Source organism: Poromitra crassiceps (assembly GCF_964638095.1).
Source record: "Poromitra crassiceps genome assembly, chromosome: 5".
In the NCBI taxonomy this organism is placed as follows: Eukaryota; Metazoa; Chordata; class Actinopteri; order Beryciformes; family Melamphaidae; genus Poromitra; species Poromitra crassiceps.
In genome coordinates this window covers 21,630,994-21,647,245 of record NC_139642.1, presented here as the reverse complement: position 1 = coordinate 21,647,245, position 16,252 = coordinate 21,630,994, and the positions used below count along the sequence as shown (strand labels likewise).

At 41.4% G+C, this 16,252-nt stretch overlaps 1 protein-coding gene across 2 annotated transcripts; it reads right to left on the bottom strand.

Moving 5' to 3' along the window:
- Nucleotides 1-645: 645 nt before the first annotated feature.
- On the bottom strand, nucleotides 646-13,822 carry LOC310777504 (myosin heavy chain, fast skeletal muscle-like; the record flags this gene model as incomplete). 2 transcript variants are annotated; one of them, XM_083637849.1, is made up of 39 exons in its annotated part: nucleotides 646-666; nucleotides 2,149-2,280; nucleotides 2,379-2,474; nucleotides 2,591-2,686; nucleotides 2,767-2,946; nucleotides 3,639-3,764; nucleotides 4,095-4,298; nucleotides 4,994-5,302; nucleotides 5,467-5,591; nucleotides 5,726-5,891; nucleotides 5,977-6,160; nucleotides 6,257-6,453; nucleotides 6,541-6,659; nucleotides 6,809-6,935; nucleotides 7,040-7,429; nucleotides 7,533-7,623; nucleotides 7,708-7,853; nucleotides 8,364-8,540; nucleotides 8,630-8,872; nucleotides 8,971-9,226; nucleotides 9,309-9,445; nucleotides 9,528-9,651; nucleotides 9,740-9,857; nucleotides 9,975-10,062; nucleotides 10,176-10,240; nucleotides 10,379-10,679; nucleotides 10,783-10,953; nucleotides 11,046-11,195; nucleotides 11,564-11,682; nucleotides 11,796-11,934; nucleotides 12,060-12,163; nucleotides 12,262-12,360; nucleotides 12,439-12,502; nucleotides 12,596-12,688; nucleotides 12,829-12,928; nucleotides 13,013-13,040; nucleotides 13,138-13,294; nucleotides 13,385-13,528; nucleotides 13,616-13,822. In XM_083637849.1, 39 exons carry the CDS (start codon nucleotides 13,820-13,822, stop codon nucleotides 646-648), a joined length of 5,793 nt encoding a protein of 1,930 aa, XP_083493975.1. The 2 variants fall into 2 exon arrangements, with proteins under 2 accessions (XP_083493975.1, XP_083493976.1); XM_083637850.1 differs by having other exon boundaries at nucleotides 13,385-13,525.
- Between the last annotated feature and the right edge of the window lie 2,430 nt (nucleotides 13,823-16,252).

Sequence of the window (16,252 nt, the reverse complement as noted above, 5' to 3'; positions counted from 1 at the left end):
GTGGGTGATTTATTTTACAAGTGGCATTTCAAGTCATATCTGACTAGTTTTCAATGTATTTCTCTCCACAAAAGTTAGGCTTTTTCTGACATGGGAGCAAGCAAGCAGCGCAGCAGTAAGCGTCCCTCCTGATGCAATGGACCTGGCTGCCTGGCTGCAGCTGAAGCGCGTTGGGACCACACGGCCAAACAATTCAAGCCCTTTTTGCAGCACTTGAGGAAACCGTGAGTTTGCACGTTGATATAAGCGATTGCCCGAACGATTCATTAATTAATAAACTAGTGAACGTGAAGTGAAGTGACGTGAGTCACACCCGCCCACTCAGATCTGCGGATAATGACCTGCCACTGTTTAACATGAGGTGCGATTGCGTGGAAGCGGATCTTATACCGGTGGTCGAGGTAGATAAGATACGGAGTCGCGGGAGTGCGCGTAGGCCGGCTAATTGTTGTTTAACATGCAGGCCAACCGGCTAGGAGCAGGTTATAATACGGATTCCACTGCATGTTAAGAAGAGAGTGCTACACGAATGAGTCCTAAAAATGTACTGAATAAATAACATGAGAAATATTTGTGGTAATATTTATTGTAGGCAATCAACAATGTCATATTTTATGACTTATTGCGATGTTTTCATTGGAGATCTTATTCAGCTGCTTCTTTCCCCTGTGAAAAATAAACATATTTCGGTAACACTTTACAATAACGTACACAAATCCTATAGTAGTTACTGATAAACTAACCATTAACTAATCGCCAGTTAATAATTCGCTAATGAAAAATTTGGCATTAGTTTATCACTAGTTAATCATAGTTAATGAGTAGGTAGTCATTAGTTAATGATTAGTATCTAATTTCCTGAGTAGAGTAGTTAATCAGTACCTAATGATTACTAAATTTCAGCTCGTGAATAGAGTAGTTAATCATTACTTAATGATTCCAAAATGTCAGCGCGTGAATGTATTAGTTAATCATTAGTTAATCATTAGTTAATCTTTTTGTGTACCCTATTGTAAAGTGGTGCATCATACTCAGTAGTTTATGAATACTGAATCATTACCTGTCCATTAGTTACTCTTTTCGCACGCTAATATAAAGTGAAAGATATCCTTATCAAATAAACACTCCCTCCAGGTGAGATTCAAACCCTGAACCCCAAGATTGTTAAATTGTAAGTCTGGTTCTCTACCATCTGAGCTAACCAGACTGTTGCTTGTTCGAGCCATACTATTGAATGTAGAGCCTGAGACCAAGTATTATAGTTTAAAGGTATATTCCACCCAAATACTACTTTCTGTCCAAGTACTTACAAGTACTTAGACATAAGTAGTATTTGGCTGAAACATACCTAAGTACTTGGACATGAAGTAGTATTTGGATGGAATATACCTTTAAAACTATAAGTATTTGGAGAGAAGGTAGTATTTGGGTGGAATATATCTTAAAAACTATAAGTACTTGAACAGAAAGTAGTATGTGGATAGGACATAATACTTAGTCTCTGACTCTACAGACCTATAGTATGGCTCTACCAAGTAACAGGCTGGTTAGCTCAGATGGTAGAGAACCAGACTTACAATTTAACAATCTTGGGGTTCAGAGTTCGAATCTCACCTGGAGGGAGTGTTTATTTGATAAGCATATCTTTCACTTTATATTAGGGTGCGAAAAGAGTAACTAATGGACAGGTAATGATTCAGTATTCATAAACTACTGAGTATGATGCACCACTTTACAATAGGGTACACAAAAAGATTAACTAATTATTAACTAATGATTAACTAATACATTCACGCACTGACATTTTGGAATCATTAAGTAATGATTAACTACTCTATTCACGAGCTGAAATTTAGTAATCATTAGGTACTGATTAACTACTCTACTCAGGAAATTAGATACTAATCATTAACTAATGACTACCTACTCATTAACTATGATTAACTAGTGATAAACTAATGCCAAATTTTTCATTAGCGAATGATTAACTGGCGATTAGTTAATGGTTAGTTTATCAGTAACTACTATAGGATTTGTGTACGTTATTGTAAAGTGTTACCCATATTTCTTAGACTACATTTTTTCAGGTAAATTCAACATTTATATTGAAAGAACTCTGGCATGCCCTGATGATGGACGTGTGTTTACCTTGCCAGAGTCACGGCTCTTAGCTCTCAGCTTGTTGACTTGAGACTCGGCGATATCGGCTCGTTCTTCAGCCTCCTCCAACTCGTTCTGAATCTTCCTGCACTTGGTCAGGTGAGTGTTGGCCTGCTCCTCCTGTGAAACCATCATACCTTCTCAATGAAACTCCTAAGAGTCAAATCAGTGGAAACATTTGCAAATAGATGGAGCATTTTGACATGATTTGAACTTACCGCTTCCTCAGCCTGCCTCTTGTAGGCCTTCACCTTCAGTTGCAGCTTGTCTACCAGATCCTGCAGCCGGGCGCCATTCTTCTTGTCCTCTTCAGTCTAATGTAAATATGAGCACATACATGAATGACCAGTAACAATTGAATTGGCATCATTTAAAATGTTAAATGTAATTTAGTCAATAGGAACACTGTCACAAAGTGAGCTTGGTATACCTGGTATGTGAGTTCCTTCACTCTCCTCTCATATTTCCGGACGCCTTTAACAGCTTCTGCTCCACGTTTCTGTTCAGCTTCAACCTCTGCCTCCAGCTCATGCACCTTCAGACATGAATTATAAATGATGAGACTCATTCTGTATATAATGTAATTTACTGTCATCTGTGCAACACTTCTCTTACCCTGGACTCCAGTTTCTGGAGCTGTTTCTTGCCACCCTTCATGGCCAAGTTCTCAGCCTCATCCAGGCGGTGCTGCAGGTCCTTGACTGTGATCTCAAGGTTCTTCTTCATCCTCTCCAGATGAGAGCTTGTGTCCTGTTCTTTCTTCAGCTCTTCAGCCATCATAGCGGCCTAGAAAGTGAATTATTCATGTTCAGGGGTGTCACACTCATTTTACTTCACTGGCCACATGCAACCAAATTTGGTCTGAAGTGGGCCAGACAAAGAAAATCAATACATAATAACGTATAAATAACAACACCTCCAAATGTTCCCGTTTCTTTTACTGTAAAGAATTACAGGTGCATTTTCACAACACGTTTCCACAATAGGATTATCTCAGCTACCATTCGCCTGTCTTGCTTGCACCTGTGTTACTTCCTGCATTTTAGACACAAAATGGGTGAATTGGGTTGGAAGGCAAAAAGGCTAATAGGCCTATCAAAGAAATGATCAAATCTACTGTCTGTAACTGAACATTACAATTGACAGCAATTGTTCTCTATATTCAAGGGTAATGAAAATAGTTTACAATTTAGTGATGAATAAAAACAAACAAACATGAATGCTACTTAATATTTAACTTGACCCTGAAACCTGTCTTCACAAGTACATCCAATTGGATTGAAGGACTTCTCAGTGCAATTTTCACACTTGGCACAGTTGTCCTGTGGGCCGGATTCAACCCTCTGGTGGGCCCATATTCTGGCCCCCAGGCTATGTGTTTGACACCCATAATTTACATTAATTAGGCATGCCATACAAAATCCACATTCTTCCAGATGTATGGATGAGATGATCTCTGAAATAACATCTGTACCCACATCAGTGATGGCTTTCTTGGCCTTCTCCTCTGCATTCCTTGCTTCTTGAACCGTGTCATCGACTTCTCCCTGGACTTGAACCAGGTCAGCCTCCAGCTTCTTCTTTGTGTTCATAAGGCTTGAATTCTATGAAGAGGAAGGAACAATTCATTTGAGCAATGGCTATAATGATATACTATTTAATATACTATATAATGATATACTATTTAATATACTATATAATGATATACTATTTAATATACTATGATATACTATATAATGATATACTATTTAATATACTATATAATGATATACTATTTAATACTATATAATTATATACTATTTAATATACTATATGGTATACTATATAATGATATACTATTTAATACTATATGATATACTATATAATGATATGCACATATTGTTGAAAAATGTATTGATTCATTATAGTATTAGTGAAGAAATAATGTTGTGTACTTGAGAGTGCAGCAGTCCAACACGCTCACTAGCATCCACCAGCTCTTGCTCAGCCACTTTCCGGCCTCTCTCTGTCTGTTCCAGACCAGCCCTCAGCTCCTCGATCTCAGCCACCATCAGACCATTCCTCCGCTCCACCATGGCAGCTTGCTCCTTGAAGTCCTCCTGCGCTCTGAGAGCATCATCAAGGTGCAGCTGGGCATCCTAGTGTGACGAGTGTGTTGTAGAAACACAACAATTAAATGAATGGTGCTATTTATAGATCGTTCATTGAGTCCGTTTTAACCTTTCCACTAGGATCCTCATATGGCAACGTGAATGTCTAGGCAACATTGTTAAGGTGGCCACTGGCAGCTCTCCTTGTCAGACATCTTTGATCGCCTGGGTCTTAAGGAAGGCGGGTTCAATTTTGGGGAGCCAAAACTATCCTCTTTTTGAGGCATTTGATCTTCTCCCTTCAGGTCATGGGTACAGGGTTCTCAGGGTAAAGTGGAATAGATTAAAATACGTATGCTCAATTTACACAAAAGGTCATTGTTACCTTGCACTTATGCACTTTCTGCTGACACTTAACGCAGCATTTTATCTTATCCATTTTTACACAAAACCCATGTCTTTAGATTTGATTGCTGTGCTGTTATGTGTTATGTTGTACTGTTTGTGTGTGTGTGTGTGTGTGTGTGTGTGTGTGTGTGTGTGTGTGTGTGTGTGTGTGTGTGTGTGTGTGTGTGTGTGTGTGTGTGTGTGTGTGTGTGTGTGTGTGTGTGTGTGCTGTCATCGTTTGTCCGGATGAATTTCCCCCAGTGGGACAATAGAGTAACGGCACTGAAGAGATCAGCATGTTGCTGCACATAGAATGGCATGTTATGTACAGTAGATACAGTTGTCATGTGATGTACCTTCAGTTGTCCCTGGACATTCCTCAGCTGCTTCTGGGCCTCAGCAGCCTGGCGGTTCGCATGACTCAGCTGAATCTCCATCTCATTCAGGTCTCCCTCCATCTTCTTCTTGATTCTCAGGGCATCGTTCCTGCTCCTGACCTCAGAGTCAAGAGTGCTCTGCATGGAGTCAGTCACCCTCTGGCTGTTCCTCTTGATCTGCTCCATCTCCTCATCCTTCTCTGCCAGCTTTCTGTCAACCTCACCTTTGATCTGGTTGAGCTCCAGCTGGACACGCAGAATCTTGGACTCCTCATGTTCCAGAGTTCCCTAAAATGTAAAAATATTAAAACATAGCCTGTGTTGTCTTCTGAATGTAATCTTGGGCATGTCTCAATTGTTCAGAAATATATTATGTAACTTTCATGGACAAATGATAACATAGCTACATAATCTAATATATATATATATAATAATCTAATTTAAGATTTCACCTCAGCCTCCTCAAGAGCTGATTGGATCTCTGACTTCTCTGTCTCCACCTGCTTCTTGGCCTTCTCCAGCTCATGGATGCTTTTTCCAGTCTCACCAATCTGTTCAGTCAGGTCTGAGATTTCCTCTGCAGAAGGGTATATTATGTTTAATATTGCAAAGTCAAAGAATGAAGGCTATGTGTCTCATTCTAACTGATGTACAGTACATTATGAACATATTTCAAATTATTATTGCCAACATTATCAGACGAGAACTCACGTTGCAGGTTCTTGTTCTCCCGCTTCAGGGTCTCCAGCTGATCCAGAGCTTCTTCATAAGAGTTTTTCATCTTGAACAGCTCAGTGCTGAGAGAACGAGCCTCTTTCTGAGCTCCCTCAAGCTCTGCCTGACCCTCCTCGAATTTCTGCTTCCATTCTGCCAGAACCTGCATAGTCATTTCAAATGAGCAATGTTACCCAACTTTGGAATGGTTACACTTTCAGTGGCTGTGACAAGGTGCTCAGACACACCTTATCAAAGTTCCTCTGCTTCTTATCAAGGTTGGCAGCCAAACCATTGGCTCTCTCCACATCAATCATGAGGTCCTCCACCTCGCCCTGGAGCCTCTGTTTGGTTTTCTCCAGAGAGGCACACTTGGAGTTCACAGCCTCAATCTGTTCCTCGGCTTCCTGAAGGCGCTGGGCAAGCTTTTTCCTGTTAAGGATTTGCCAAAGTAATCATTCATGTCTTGTATCCTAACAAGTATTTTGTAACGACCATTAGGTTGAAAAAAAATCGACATTGACTCACTTTGACTCTTCAAGCTCCTCAGTGCGCTGGATAGCATCAGTTTCATACTTGCTCCTCCACTGGGCCACTTCACTGTTGGCCTTTGACATTCCACGTTGCAGCTCTGCCTTGGCCTCCTGCTCCTCCTCAAACTGCTCCCTCAGAAGATCACAGTCATGGCGGGCTGATTGCACACCGTGGGCAAGGGCATTCTTGGCCTGCAAAAGTATTAAAATAGAAACCAGTGAATAAATTAACATGCAGCCCTTAATTATTATTTTTTAATCTCTGACCATTTTCCTCACCTTAACTTCCTCCTCGATTTGTCTCTTCAGCTCCTCAATCTGCTGTGTGAAGGCTTGCTTGCCTCTGGTCAGCTGGGAGACAAGGGCTTCTTTCTCCTCAAGCTGACGGCCAAACTCGCCTAGATGGAAATGGATATTTTTCAGTTGAAATCTATTTATTTCCAACTGACCCAGCATTAAAAAAGCTTCTCATTTGAGTCTAATGATGGATCGAGTTCAAACGTACAGTGACTGTTTTTATGAACAAGTTAATGAAAGTAAGACTTGCCATTCTCTGTCATCAGTCTTGCTCTCTGAGCACTGATGTCATTTATCTGGCGGACATTCTCATCATTTTTGGCCTTAAGTTCACTGAACTGGTCCTCAAGGGTGCGGCACATCTTCTCCAGATTTCCCTGTTCATCGACATTAGAGGTTCAGTAATTCTCCCACTAATACACGTTTTTTTTCCTCAAGTGTGAATACTATACAGTACTTTACTATATATGCACAAACATACCTTGGATTTTGCCACATTTTCCATATTGCTAGATAGGTCATCAATCTCCATCTTGTATTCACTCTTCTCCTTCTCCAGCTTCTGCTTGACACGCTGCAGGTTGTCGATCTGTTCTCCCAGCTCTGCAACACTGTCGGCCTGCTTCTTGCGGAGAGCAGCAGCAGTGGCTTCGTGCTGTAAGGTGGACTCCTCAAGGTCACGACGCAGCTTCTGGAACTCCGCTTCACGCTTCTTGCTCATCTCAATCTGAGCAGCAGTGGCTCCACCGGCCTCCTCAAGCCTCTCACTGATCTCTTCAAGTTCCCTGGAGAGGTCAGCTCTCTGCTTCTCAACCTTGGCGTGAGCAGCACGCTCAGCCTCAATCTCTTCCTCCAGTTCCTCAATACGAGCCTTGAGAGTTAAGAAATATGGTTAAATGAATGTATGCAACTGACACATGGCATACAAATTCCATGATAAGTTAGTTATAGATTTGAAATCAGACATTACACACCTGGAGCTCTTTAATCTTCTTTTGGAGCTGACCACCCAAGGATTGTTCATCTTCAACCTTACTGAGAAGCTGGCTTATCTCAAAGTCCTTCCTGTTGAGTAAATTACATCATCATAAGATACTGGTTGCAAGAACATATTTTGTGCATACAGTTTTGAAATGATGTCCACATTACTTCTTGATTTTCTCGTCAGACTGCTGCTTGTCATTCTCAAGATCCATGATGGATTCCTGGGCTAGTTTCAGATCACCCTCGAACTTCCTCTTTGCTCTCTCAAGGTCCATGCGGAGCTTCTTCTCTTGCTCCAGAGAACCTTCAAGCTGCAAAATACCACACGTTTATAATGACATCAGACATACAGATGTTACCTGTTTCCATGGGCACTACCGTCGCAAAAGCACTGCTACAGTGGTCACAGTAATGGTTGGATTTTTTTTTCTGTTTGTTTGCACCAGTAAGGGAACAGATGCGGTACGACTGCAAACAGACCCACACTCATGTCATCTGTCAAGACACACGCGGGATCCAACAACAATAGAACAGGTGCATATTTTTTCCGTACCGTATGTATTGCCCATCTATTAACATGGGCGAGAGCCTGTTCCGGAAGTTTTACCGGATCCGCACGGAGCCAAAAAGATGTCAAATGAAAGCTGAGAATCCACAGATTCCAATGGTATTATAGTCTTGTCGCTCTACGACCAAAACTCACTGAACGAGCAGCCAAAGAAAAACAGAAAACATTCCGTCGTGGCACCAATAGTGATCCTGGAAACCGGAAACATCTGTATATTCTTATTGAATAGCAAATAGCACGTTCATGAACTCACGTCATCCACTTGCTGCTCAAGCTTGGTCTTGGCCTTGGTCAGAGTGTTGACTTTGTCTTCCTCTGCCTGCAGGTCATCAAGAGTCTGCTGGTGTGCCTCTTGGAGGGCTTTCTTCTCCTTTGTCAGCTTAGCAACGCTCTCATCTTGAGAGGCCATCTCTTCAGTCAGGTTCTTCACCTGAATATGTAGAAACATATTGTCATAATTGGGTAATTATTCAAATATTGGATGATACTGTATATTAGACAGAGTGAATATCCATGAACCTTGTTCTCAGTGGCATGCTTCTCCTTCTCCACTTTGGCCAAGGTAAGCTCCAGGTCATCAATGTCCTTTTTGAGCTCAGAGCACTCATCCTCCAGCTTCCTCTTCTTGGCAGTTAGCTCAGCATTCATTTCCTCCTCATCCTCCAGTCTCTCACTTGTCTCTTTGAGTTTGGCCTCCATCTGGATCTTACTCTTGATAAGTCCCTCACATCTCTCCTCAGCATCTGTCAGATTCTCTGATTCCTAGTTAGAGCAGCAGTTGAAAGGGGGAAATATTTGAACATTTGCTCTGAATGAATGATGTGAGGAATCTTCAAAGCTTTCTGTTGACATTTACTCACACATAAAGCTGAAGCCTGCAGATTATTCTTCTCCTGCACGATAGCCACCAACTTCTCCTCCAGTTCCTTCTTCTTAGCCAGGGCTGTGGCCAGGTCTGTTTTCATCTTCTCATAGTTTTCCTTCATGTTCGCCAGCTCCTTCTCAGTTTCAGCACTCTGCAGAAGGGGCTTAATCTTGTAGTACAGCTTCATCCATGGCCAGTGTTTCACATTCATGAATGAGCGGACATTGTACTGGATGCCGTAAATGGCTTCCCTATGGAAGGAAATCACTGTTATGTCCAAAGTCATATTGGTACTGCATTCAGACTTAATATATGGTTAGAATTTCCACTTGCCTCCTTGCCATCATCTTCACAAACTCCTTCCGCATGACGTAGGCACGTGCGAGAGCCTGCGTCATGGTGACCAGAGAAGCAAGCTTCTCATCTCGCATCTCCTCAAGAACACCTAGTAGACCAGCTTTGAAGAATACCTGACGAGAATGTTAAACTATTATGGACAATTGTGTTTCATCAATGAAACAGATGATAGTTTTTCCCTACTCATTTGTTTACCTTGGTGTGTCCAAATTTATACTCGTCATGAGGCACATCAATAGACCCAAGCAGCTTCTCAGAAGCCTTCTTGTTGTCCATGAATGTTCCTTCAGGGCATGCACTGGCATTCAGTACTTTGTACCTATTGCAAAACAATAATAATGGTTAATGGTCACATTCAGGACCTTTGTTTCAAAGTTAGGAAAAGTCTGTGGTAAATTAGGTGATACCTCTGCTTGAAGTCAGCATAGACGATTCTGCTGGGGAAACCTTTCCTGCAGATTCTGATACCCTCCAGCACACCGTTACACCTCAGCTGGTGGATAACCAGGAAGTTTTCCATCAGACCTGTGAAGAAGTTGTTACTTCATAATTATTGATGACAAGTAAAATACTCGCTAAACTGTTTTAATGACTGCAACATGTACAGAGAATATTAGGAACATTGCGTAGCTGTCAGTGTACCTGGAGTCTTTGACTCATTGGGAATCAGGCAGCGTACAAAGTGAGGATGAGTGCTCCTCAAGTTGGTCATAAGTTTGCCCAAATTCTCCTGTAGATACAAAACAAAACAAAACATTCTTTGTGAAAAGCACAAAATGAAAATTAAAACTTGCATTTTAAGTTGAATTACAAACAGGCATTAAGGTTGTTCTTAAAATTTACCCTGAACGCTGCGGACACGGTCATCATGGAACCACCTTTCTTCTTGCCTCCCTTGCCGCCCTTCTCTGTTGATTTGTTGATTTATTAATATCAAGACTTTATCATTCGACTGACTTTCTGAGTAGGTATTTTGTTTATCTTAAAGACAAAAATCATTAATTAATTCCCATAATCCGAATAAGCATTATGAAGTGAAACTGTACCTTCAACAACAACAGGATACAGGATAGGCAGCAGCTTAACACCAGACTTCTGGTACAGCTGAATAACAGATTCGTTCAGGGGATCCTTGTTCTTGTCCAGCCAGCCAGTGATATTGTAGTCCACAGTTCCAGCATAGTGCACCAGAGAGAAATGGGCCTCAGCCTTGCCTTTGGCTGGCTTGGGCTTCTCAAATGCTTTGTTTTTACCGAGGTGCTGGTCATACAGCTTGTTCTTGAAGGTGGTGTCTGAGGCCTTGGGGAACATGCACTCCTCTTCAAGGATGGAGAAGATGCCCAAGGGCTGTATAGAAAGTGCAAAGAGATCACAAAGAGAGTATGCATCATGAAGCGGGGCTGTTGTAGCATCAAGAATTCTAACACAAAGTCCCAACATTATTGTGTACCTTTTCAATGAGCTCAATGCAGGCAGCCAAGTCCATGCCAAAGTCAATGAAATCCCAGATGATACCCTCCTTCTTGTACTCCTCTTGCTCCAGGACAAACATGGTGTGGTTGAAGAACTGTTGCAGTTTCTCATTGGTGAAGTTGATACACAACTGCTCCAAGGTGTTGAACTGTCGACGGAAATAGGATTAACCTAATATATCACAAAATGTGTTACAAACTTACATTCTCAATCCATTACCATCCATGAATGCATACTTACATCAAAGATTTCAAAACCAGCAATGTCCAGCACACCAATGTAGTATTGCCTTGGCTGCTTGGTGTCCAGCTGCTGGTTGATGCGGATGACCATCCACAAGAACATTTTCTCATAGATAGACTTAGCCAGGGCGCTCACTGAGTGCTCCACCTGAAGAAAAGTTTATTTTAGAACACAGTGTCACAAAGAGGCTCCTCACACAGATTTAATCTATTACAGATCCTTCAACTGACATTTAGAGATTGGATTACTTGTTGTTTTTGCCTACAGGACAACTATTATGTCTAGCTGTACAATTTTAACTAAAATAGAAAGTAACAATAATAATGGCAATCAACAACAGACAGACACCATTCAGATGCAAACTACCAGATAAATGTAATTCATGAAATCCCTCCATTACAACAGAAATACTTTCTACATACTACAGCTTCATAAGGAACTGAACCACGGTCATACACTGGCCCTTGAATTAATTATTGTATGGAATGAATCAAACAAGAGAATGATCTGCTGACCTGTGGCACAGTCTGTCCTTTGGTGACAAACTCATTTCCGACCTTCACTCTGGGGTAGCACAGAGCCTTCAGCAAGTCAGCCGAGTTCAGGCCCAGCAAGTAAGAAACCTTGTCAGCCTCTGAAAATGTCACAAAAATACATTTGAGGCCTACTAGATATATGACTGATTTGTAAAATGTGACATAGAGAGATGAATTTCACGTCAGATGTTTTTTGAAGTGAATTCCTCACCCTCTGTGCCATCTGGCTCAGCCTGCTCTTCACGCTGCTTCTGTTTGAACTTCATGTTACCATGGTGGAGCACAGCACCTGTGAACTTGTAGATGGCTATCTTCTCTTCAGGGGTGAAGCCCAGGATATCAATAGCATTCTGTATTAAATAGGTATTGGCACTCAGTAAGTCACTATGGGAAATACATTTGACTGAGTAACTGTGATTGAATATTGAATGTATAATAGATTCAGAAAAGGAGAATGAGGGTGAACATCACTGACGTCAGTGGCCATCAGCTCTTCTTTGTCATCAATGCTGGCCACAGCGATCTGACCCATGCTGCACATGGGGAAGTCATAGGGGTTGCTGCTGATGAGCGCCATTTCTGGAGATCATAAAAGGTTTCAAGTAATGACTACTTATACGACCCGTGTGTACAACAACGTGGGCTGTTTTAACATCGTTCACATTGTATTGGCTCACCAATGATTGCAGGTATGTGGTTGGTCATCATCTGGAAGAAGATGTGGTAGCCCCTCTCCTGCTCAAGCTGATAGGTCACTCTAGACTTCTCCAGCAGATCTATAAGTATTGTTCATGATTCAAAATCGACACCACTGATAATGCCAGTCATTCTGTTGATGTGAAGTTGATACTTACATGTCTCAATATCAGCGCTAGCAAGTTTACCAGTTGCGCCGAAATGGATTCTGATGAATTTGCCCTGTTTTGGAATCGTACATTATTCAACATCCCTCTAAATAGCCAATATATAATTGCAGATGTTTTTCACAGTTTGAAAGCTCTCCATACTTACAAAACGAGAGGAGTTGTCATTCCTCACAGTCTTGGCATTACCATAGGCTTCCAACAAGGGATTGGCTGCAATAATCTGGTCCTCCAGTGACCCCTGTAATATATATATATATATTATATGTATTTTCTTTATTCATTACAGTAGTACATTCATTATTATTATTTTATATTATTATTATTTTGTCTTTTGTCTTCATTTTTCATTTTTAAAGAAAAATACTTGTGATAATATACCTTCTTTGAATCCGGCTGTGCTCCACCGCCCACTGAGATTGTTGCAAAGTACTGGATGACACGCTTGGTGTTCACAGTCTTTCCAGCACCAGATTCTCCACTGAGGACGGAGATGTAGATTCAGACAAATGAACTCAATTCATTTGATGCTATTGGTCCTACAGAGGTGCAATGTCAAACTTACGTGATCAAGACAGACTGGTTCTCCCTATCTGCAAAAGGGGAAAAAATGAAGAAATATATTTCTTATCTAGGTAACATAAGTTGTTGAGTTTATTGATAGTTTATATTTTCTTGACAAGAACATACCAGTAAGCATGAACTGGAAGGCATTGTCAGAGACAGAGAAGATGTGGGGTGGAGCCTCCATACGCTTCTTGCCTCTGTAAGCATTTACAACCTCGGCATCGTACACTGGGAGCCACTTGTAGGGGTTCACAGTGGCACAGAACAGGCCAGAGTAGGTCTGAAGGGGATGAGAGAGATATGACCACTCACATGTGTGTTGTATATGAGTCCATGTGCAATATTACACTCCATAGGCAGAAGAGCTTACGTAGATCATCCATGCTGCATAACGCTCTTTGAGGTTATACAGCACAGAGGCTTCATTGAGATGGGTCATCATGGCCATGTCCTCAATTTTGTCATACTTGGGAGGGTTCATAGGGTGGACATCTTCCTCCTTAACCGTCCTCTCCTGAAATATTGAAACACAATTTCAGCTGGTGTTGAAAGTCCACCGGTAAGTTACCACTGCTGTGAGTTCCACCAAACTGAAGCCTACCTCGTCGGTGTCCAGGAGTTTGACGGTGGCTTTGCCAGCCTCTTTCGTCAGGATTGTACATTTAAGGTACAGCTCCTTCACATCGGCCACATAGGCGGCGGTTTTGGCATCAAAGGGCGCGGCTTGAGCCTCGATCCTCTCCTTCTCCGGCTTACGCAGATAAATGGCGGCCTTGCCGTAAATCTGCATCTCCGCGTCGGTACTCATGTTGGCGGCTCTCTAGGTTGACAAACAGAAATCAACTTTCCTCTGATTTGATGTGAATCATTTGCTTTGGAGACTGAACACTGCACGAGACAAGATTCATCGTTTAAATAGAGAAAAGGTAACTCACCTTTTTCTACCACCCAATCACAGAGGAGCTTTTCACGACCCCTAAATGAATAGAGTTTTTTTTAGTATAGAGATAGTCTAACCAAATGCAGATTAGTGTGATAATACTACTCGTTTATATTTGCAGTGACACTTTACAATAAGGGTACATTAATTCACAGTTAGTTAATGTATAATGAGATGAGATGAGATGAGATGAGATGAACTTTATTGTCCCCGAGGGGAAAATTGTCTTGGGCATAGGTAGTGCCATACACAGCCACATATCGCAAGTACATAGAGGTTTTGACACGATACATACTGTACAACAGACAGAAAAGACATACAGAACATACAGTGTAGTCCCTGACTAACATGCACACTAAACTTCCAATGGGAAGTTGTGCAAGCGGTGTAGTATAAAAATAAAGACAGAAGATTTAATAGATTCAACTTCATCCAAATTGCTCGTAAGCATATTGCACAAGTCATGGGTTTATTGCACAACCCCCATTGCAATTTCTTTCCATATGATAATGTAAAAGAATAAGAGTAAAGTAAAGGTAAAGTCCCACTGATTGTCACACAATGTGTGAAATTTGTTCTCTGCATTTGACCCATCCCCTGGGGGAGCGGTGAGCAGCAGCGTGCGTTGCGCTCGGGAATCCCATGGTGATCTAACCCCCCAATTCCAACCCTTTGATGCTGAGTGCCAAGCAGGGAGGCAAATGGGTCCCATTTTTATAGTCTTTGGTATGACTCGGCCGGGGATCGAACTCACGACTTTCCCAGTGTCAGGGCGGACACTCAGACCACAAGGCCACTGAGCTAAGAAGATAAAATAAATAAAATTTTAGGAGGTACAGACCCTCCTCAAGAGCAGTGGGGTACTCAACTAAATAAAACCAGTAGCACAATATAAAAACAAGAGTAAGAATAAAAATAATTAAGAGAATAAAATAACCACAAAAAGTGAAAAGAAACCAACCTGCCTATGACCTGACTTTTTTAAAGAGGTTACAGCAGCAGTGAGCAGCCTCCTACGACTGAGTCCTTACCCGCTCTTCTTGTGGGGAACAACCACAAGAAGGTGGTGCTTAATAAGCATGAACTATCTAACTAACTAACCCTACCCATAACTAAGCCTAAACTATTCATTAATGTAATACTTAGTTAACATGAACACCATACATTCAGGCGGTGTCTCGTCATAGACGCGTGGTCAATGGGTCAGCATGGAGGAAATCCCCCCGTTCTCCCCATTCAGCAGAGTTAGCATTTAGCTGCTAGCCCAGCCCAGGCAGACAGGATCAGGGATTCAACCCCCGCAGTAAACACACATCTGAACAGATGTCTATGTACCTGCCTTTGAATCCCCAATCCTGTAGTGTAGAGCCGCAGCACCGCCCATTGAGATATATGTTTTTTTTTCTCCCACTGTCTAGTCTCGCGCACCAGCCGTAGTAACATTTTGTGGGTGTTTCCACACAGATCGACTGTATCTATTTAGTAAATATAGACATATTAGTTAAGTGTTAATTAAGGGTTAGTTAATTATTATTAAGCATTAATAATTAATGTATCATTATTGTAAAGCGTTACTATATTGGCAAAATTTTAATTTTAGTCACACAACCAGATGTTTTACCCTTGACTCTGTACTTAATTGGAATATTGTTTCTTCACATTGATGTCCTATTTGACATCATCAAGCCATTATCTGAACATTAAACTGTTTAACAATTCAACTGTTTTGTCAAGCACTAAACATCTCTAATACAACATCTTTGTCCTTCATGTCAGCTGAAACATCAGTCTCACTTACCAGCAGTTGGTCGTCTCTGAAATGCCCTGAGTGTCCCTCTCATCATGAGCCTCCTTATATTAAGGCCATTCTGCACACCAAGCACAAACTAAATATGGTGACGTCTTCAAAAGGCTTGAAAGCATTTTCATTTGAAGTCTTGTGGTGCAAAATAATGTGCCATTTAACTGTCTCATGTAATACAAGACGAGAAATTATTTTCTGCCCATATACAGTACAGTATGTCATGTCATGTAATATAACTGAACTCTTAGCTGACATGTAACATATGTGAAGAGCTCTTTTGATTTGTTTATGACTTATGCGCAGCTGTTGTCTGGGGTATGACCGAATGTCTCCTGGTTTTATTGTAATTATCTTGGTACAGACCTATCTAGGGCCAGTCCTGTTCAGTTTGTTTTATTGTAATTATCTTGGTACAGACCTTTCTAGGGCCAGTCCTGTTCAGTTTGTTTTATTGTAATTATCTTGGTACAGACCTATCTAGGGCCAGTCCTGTT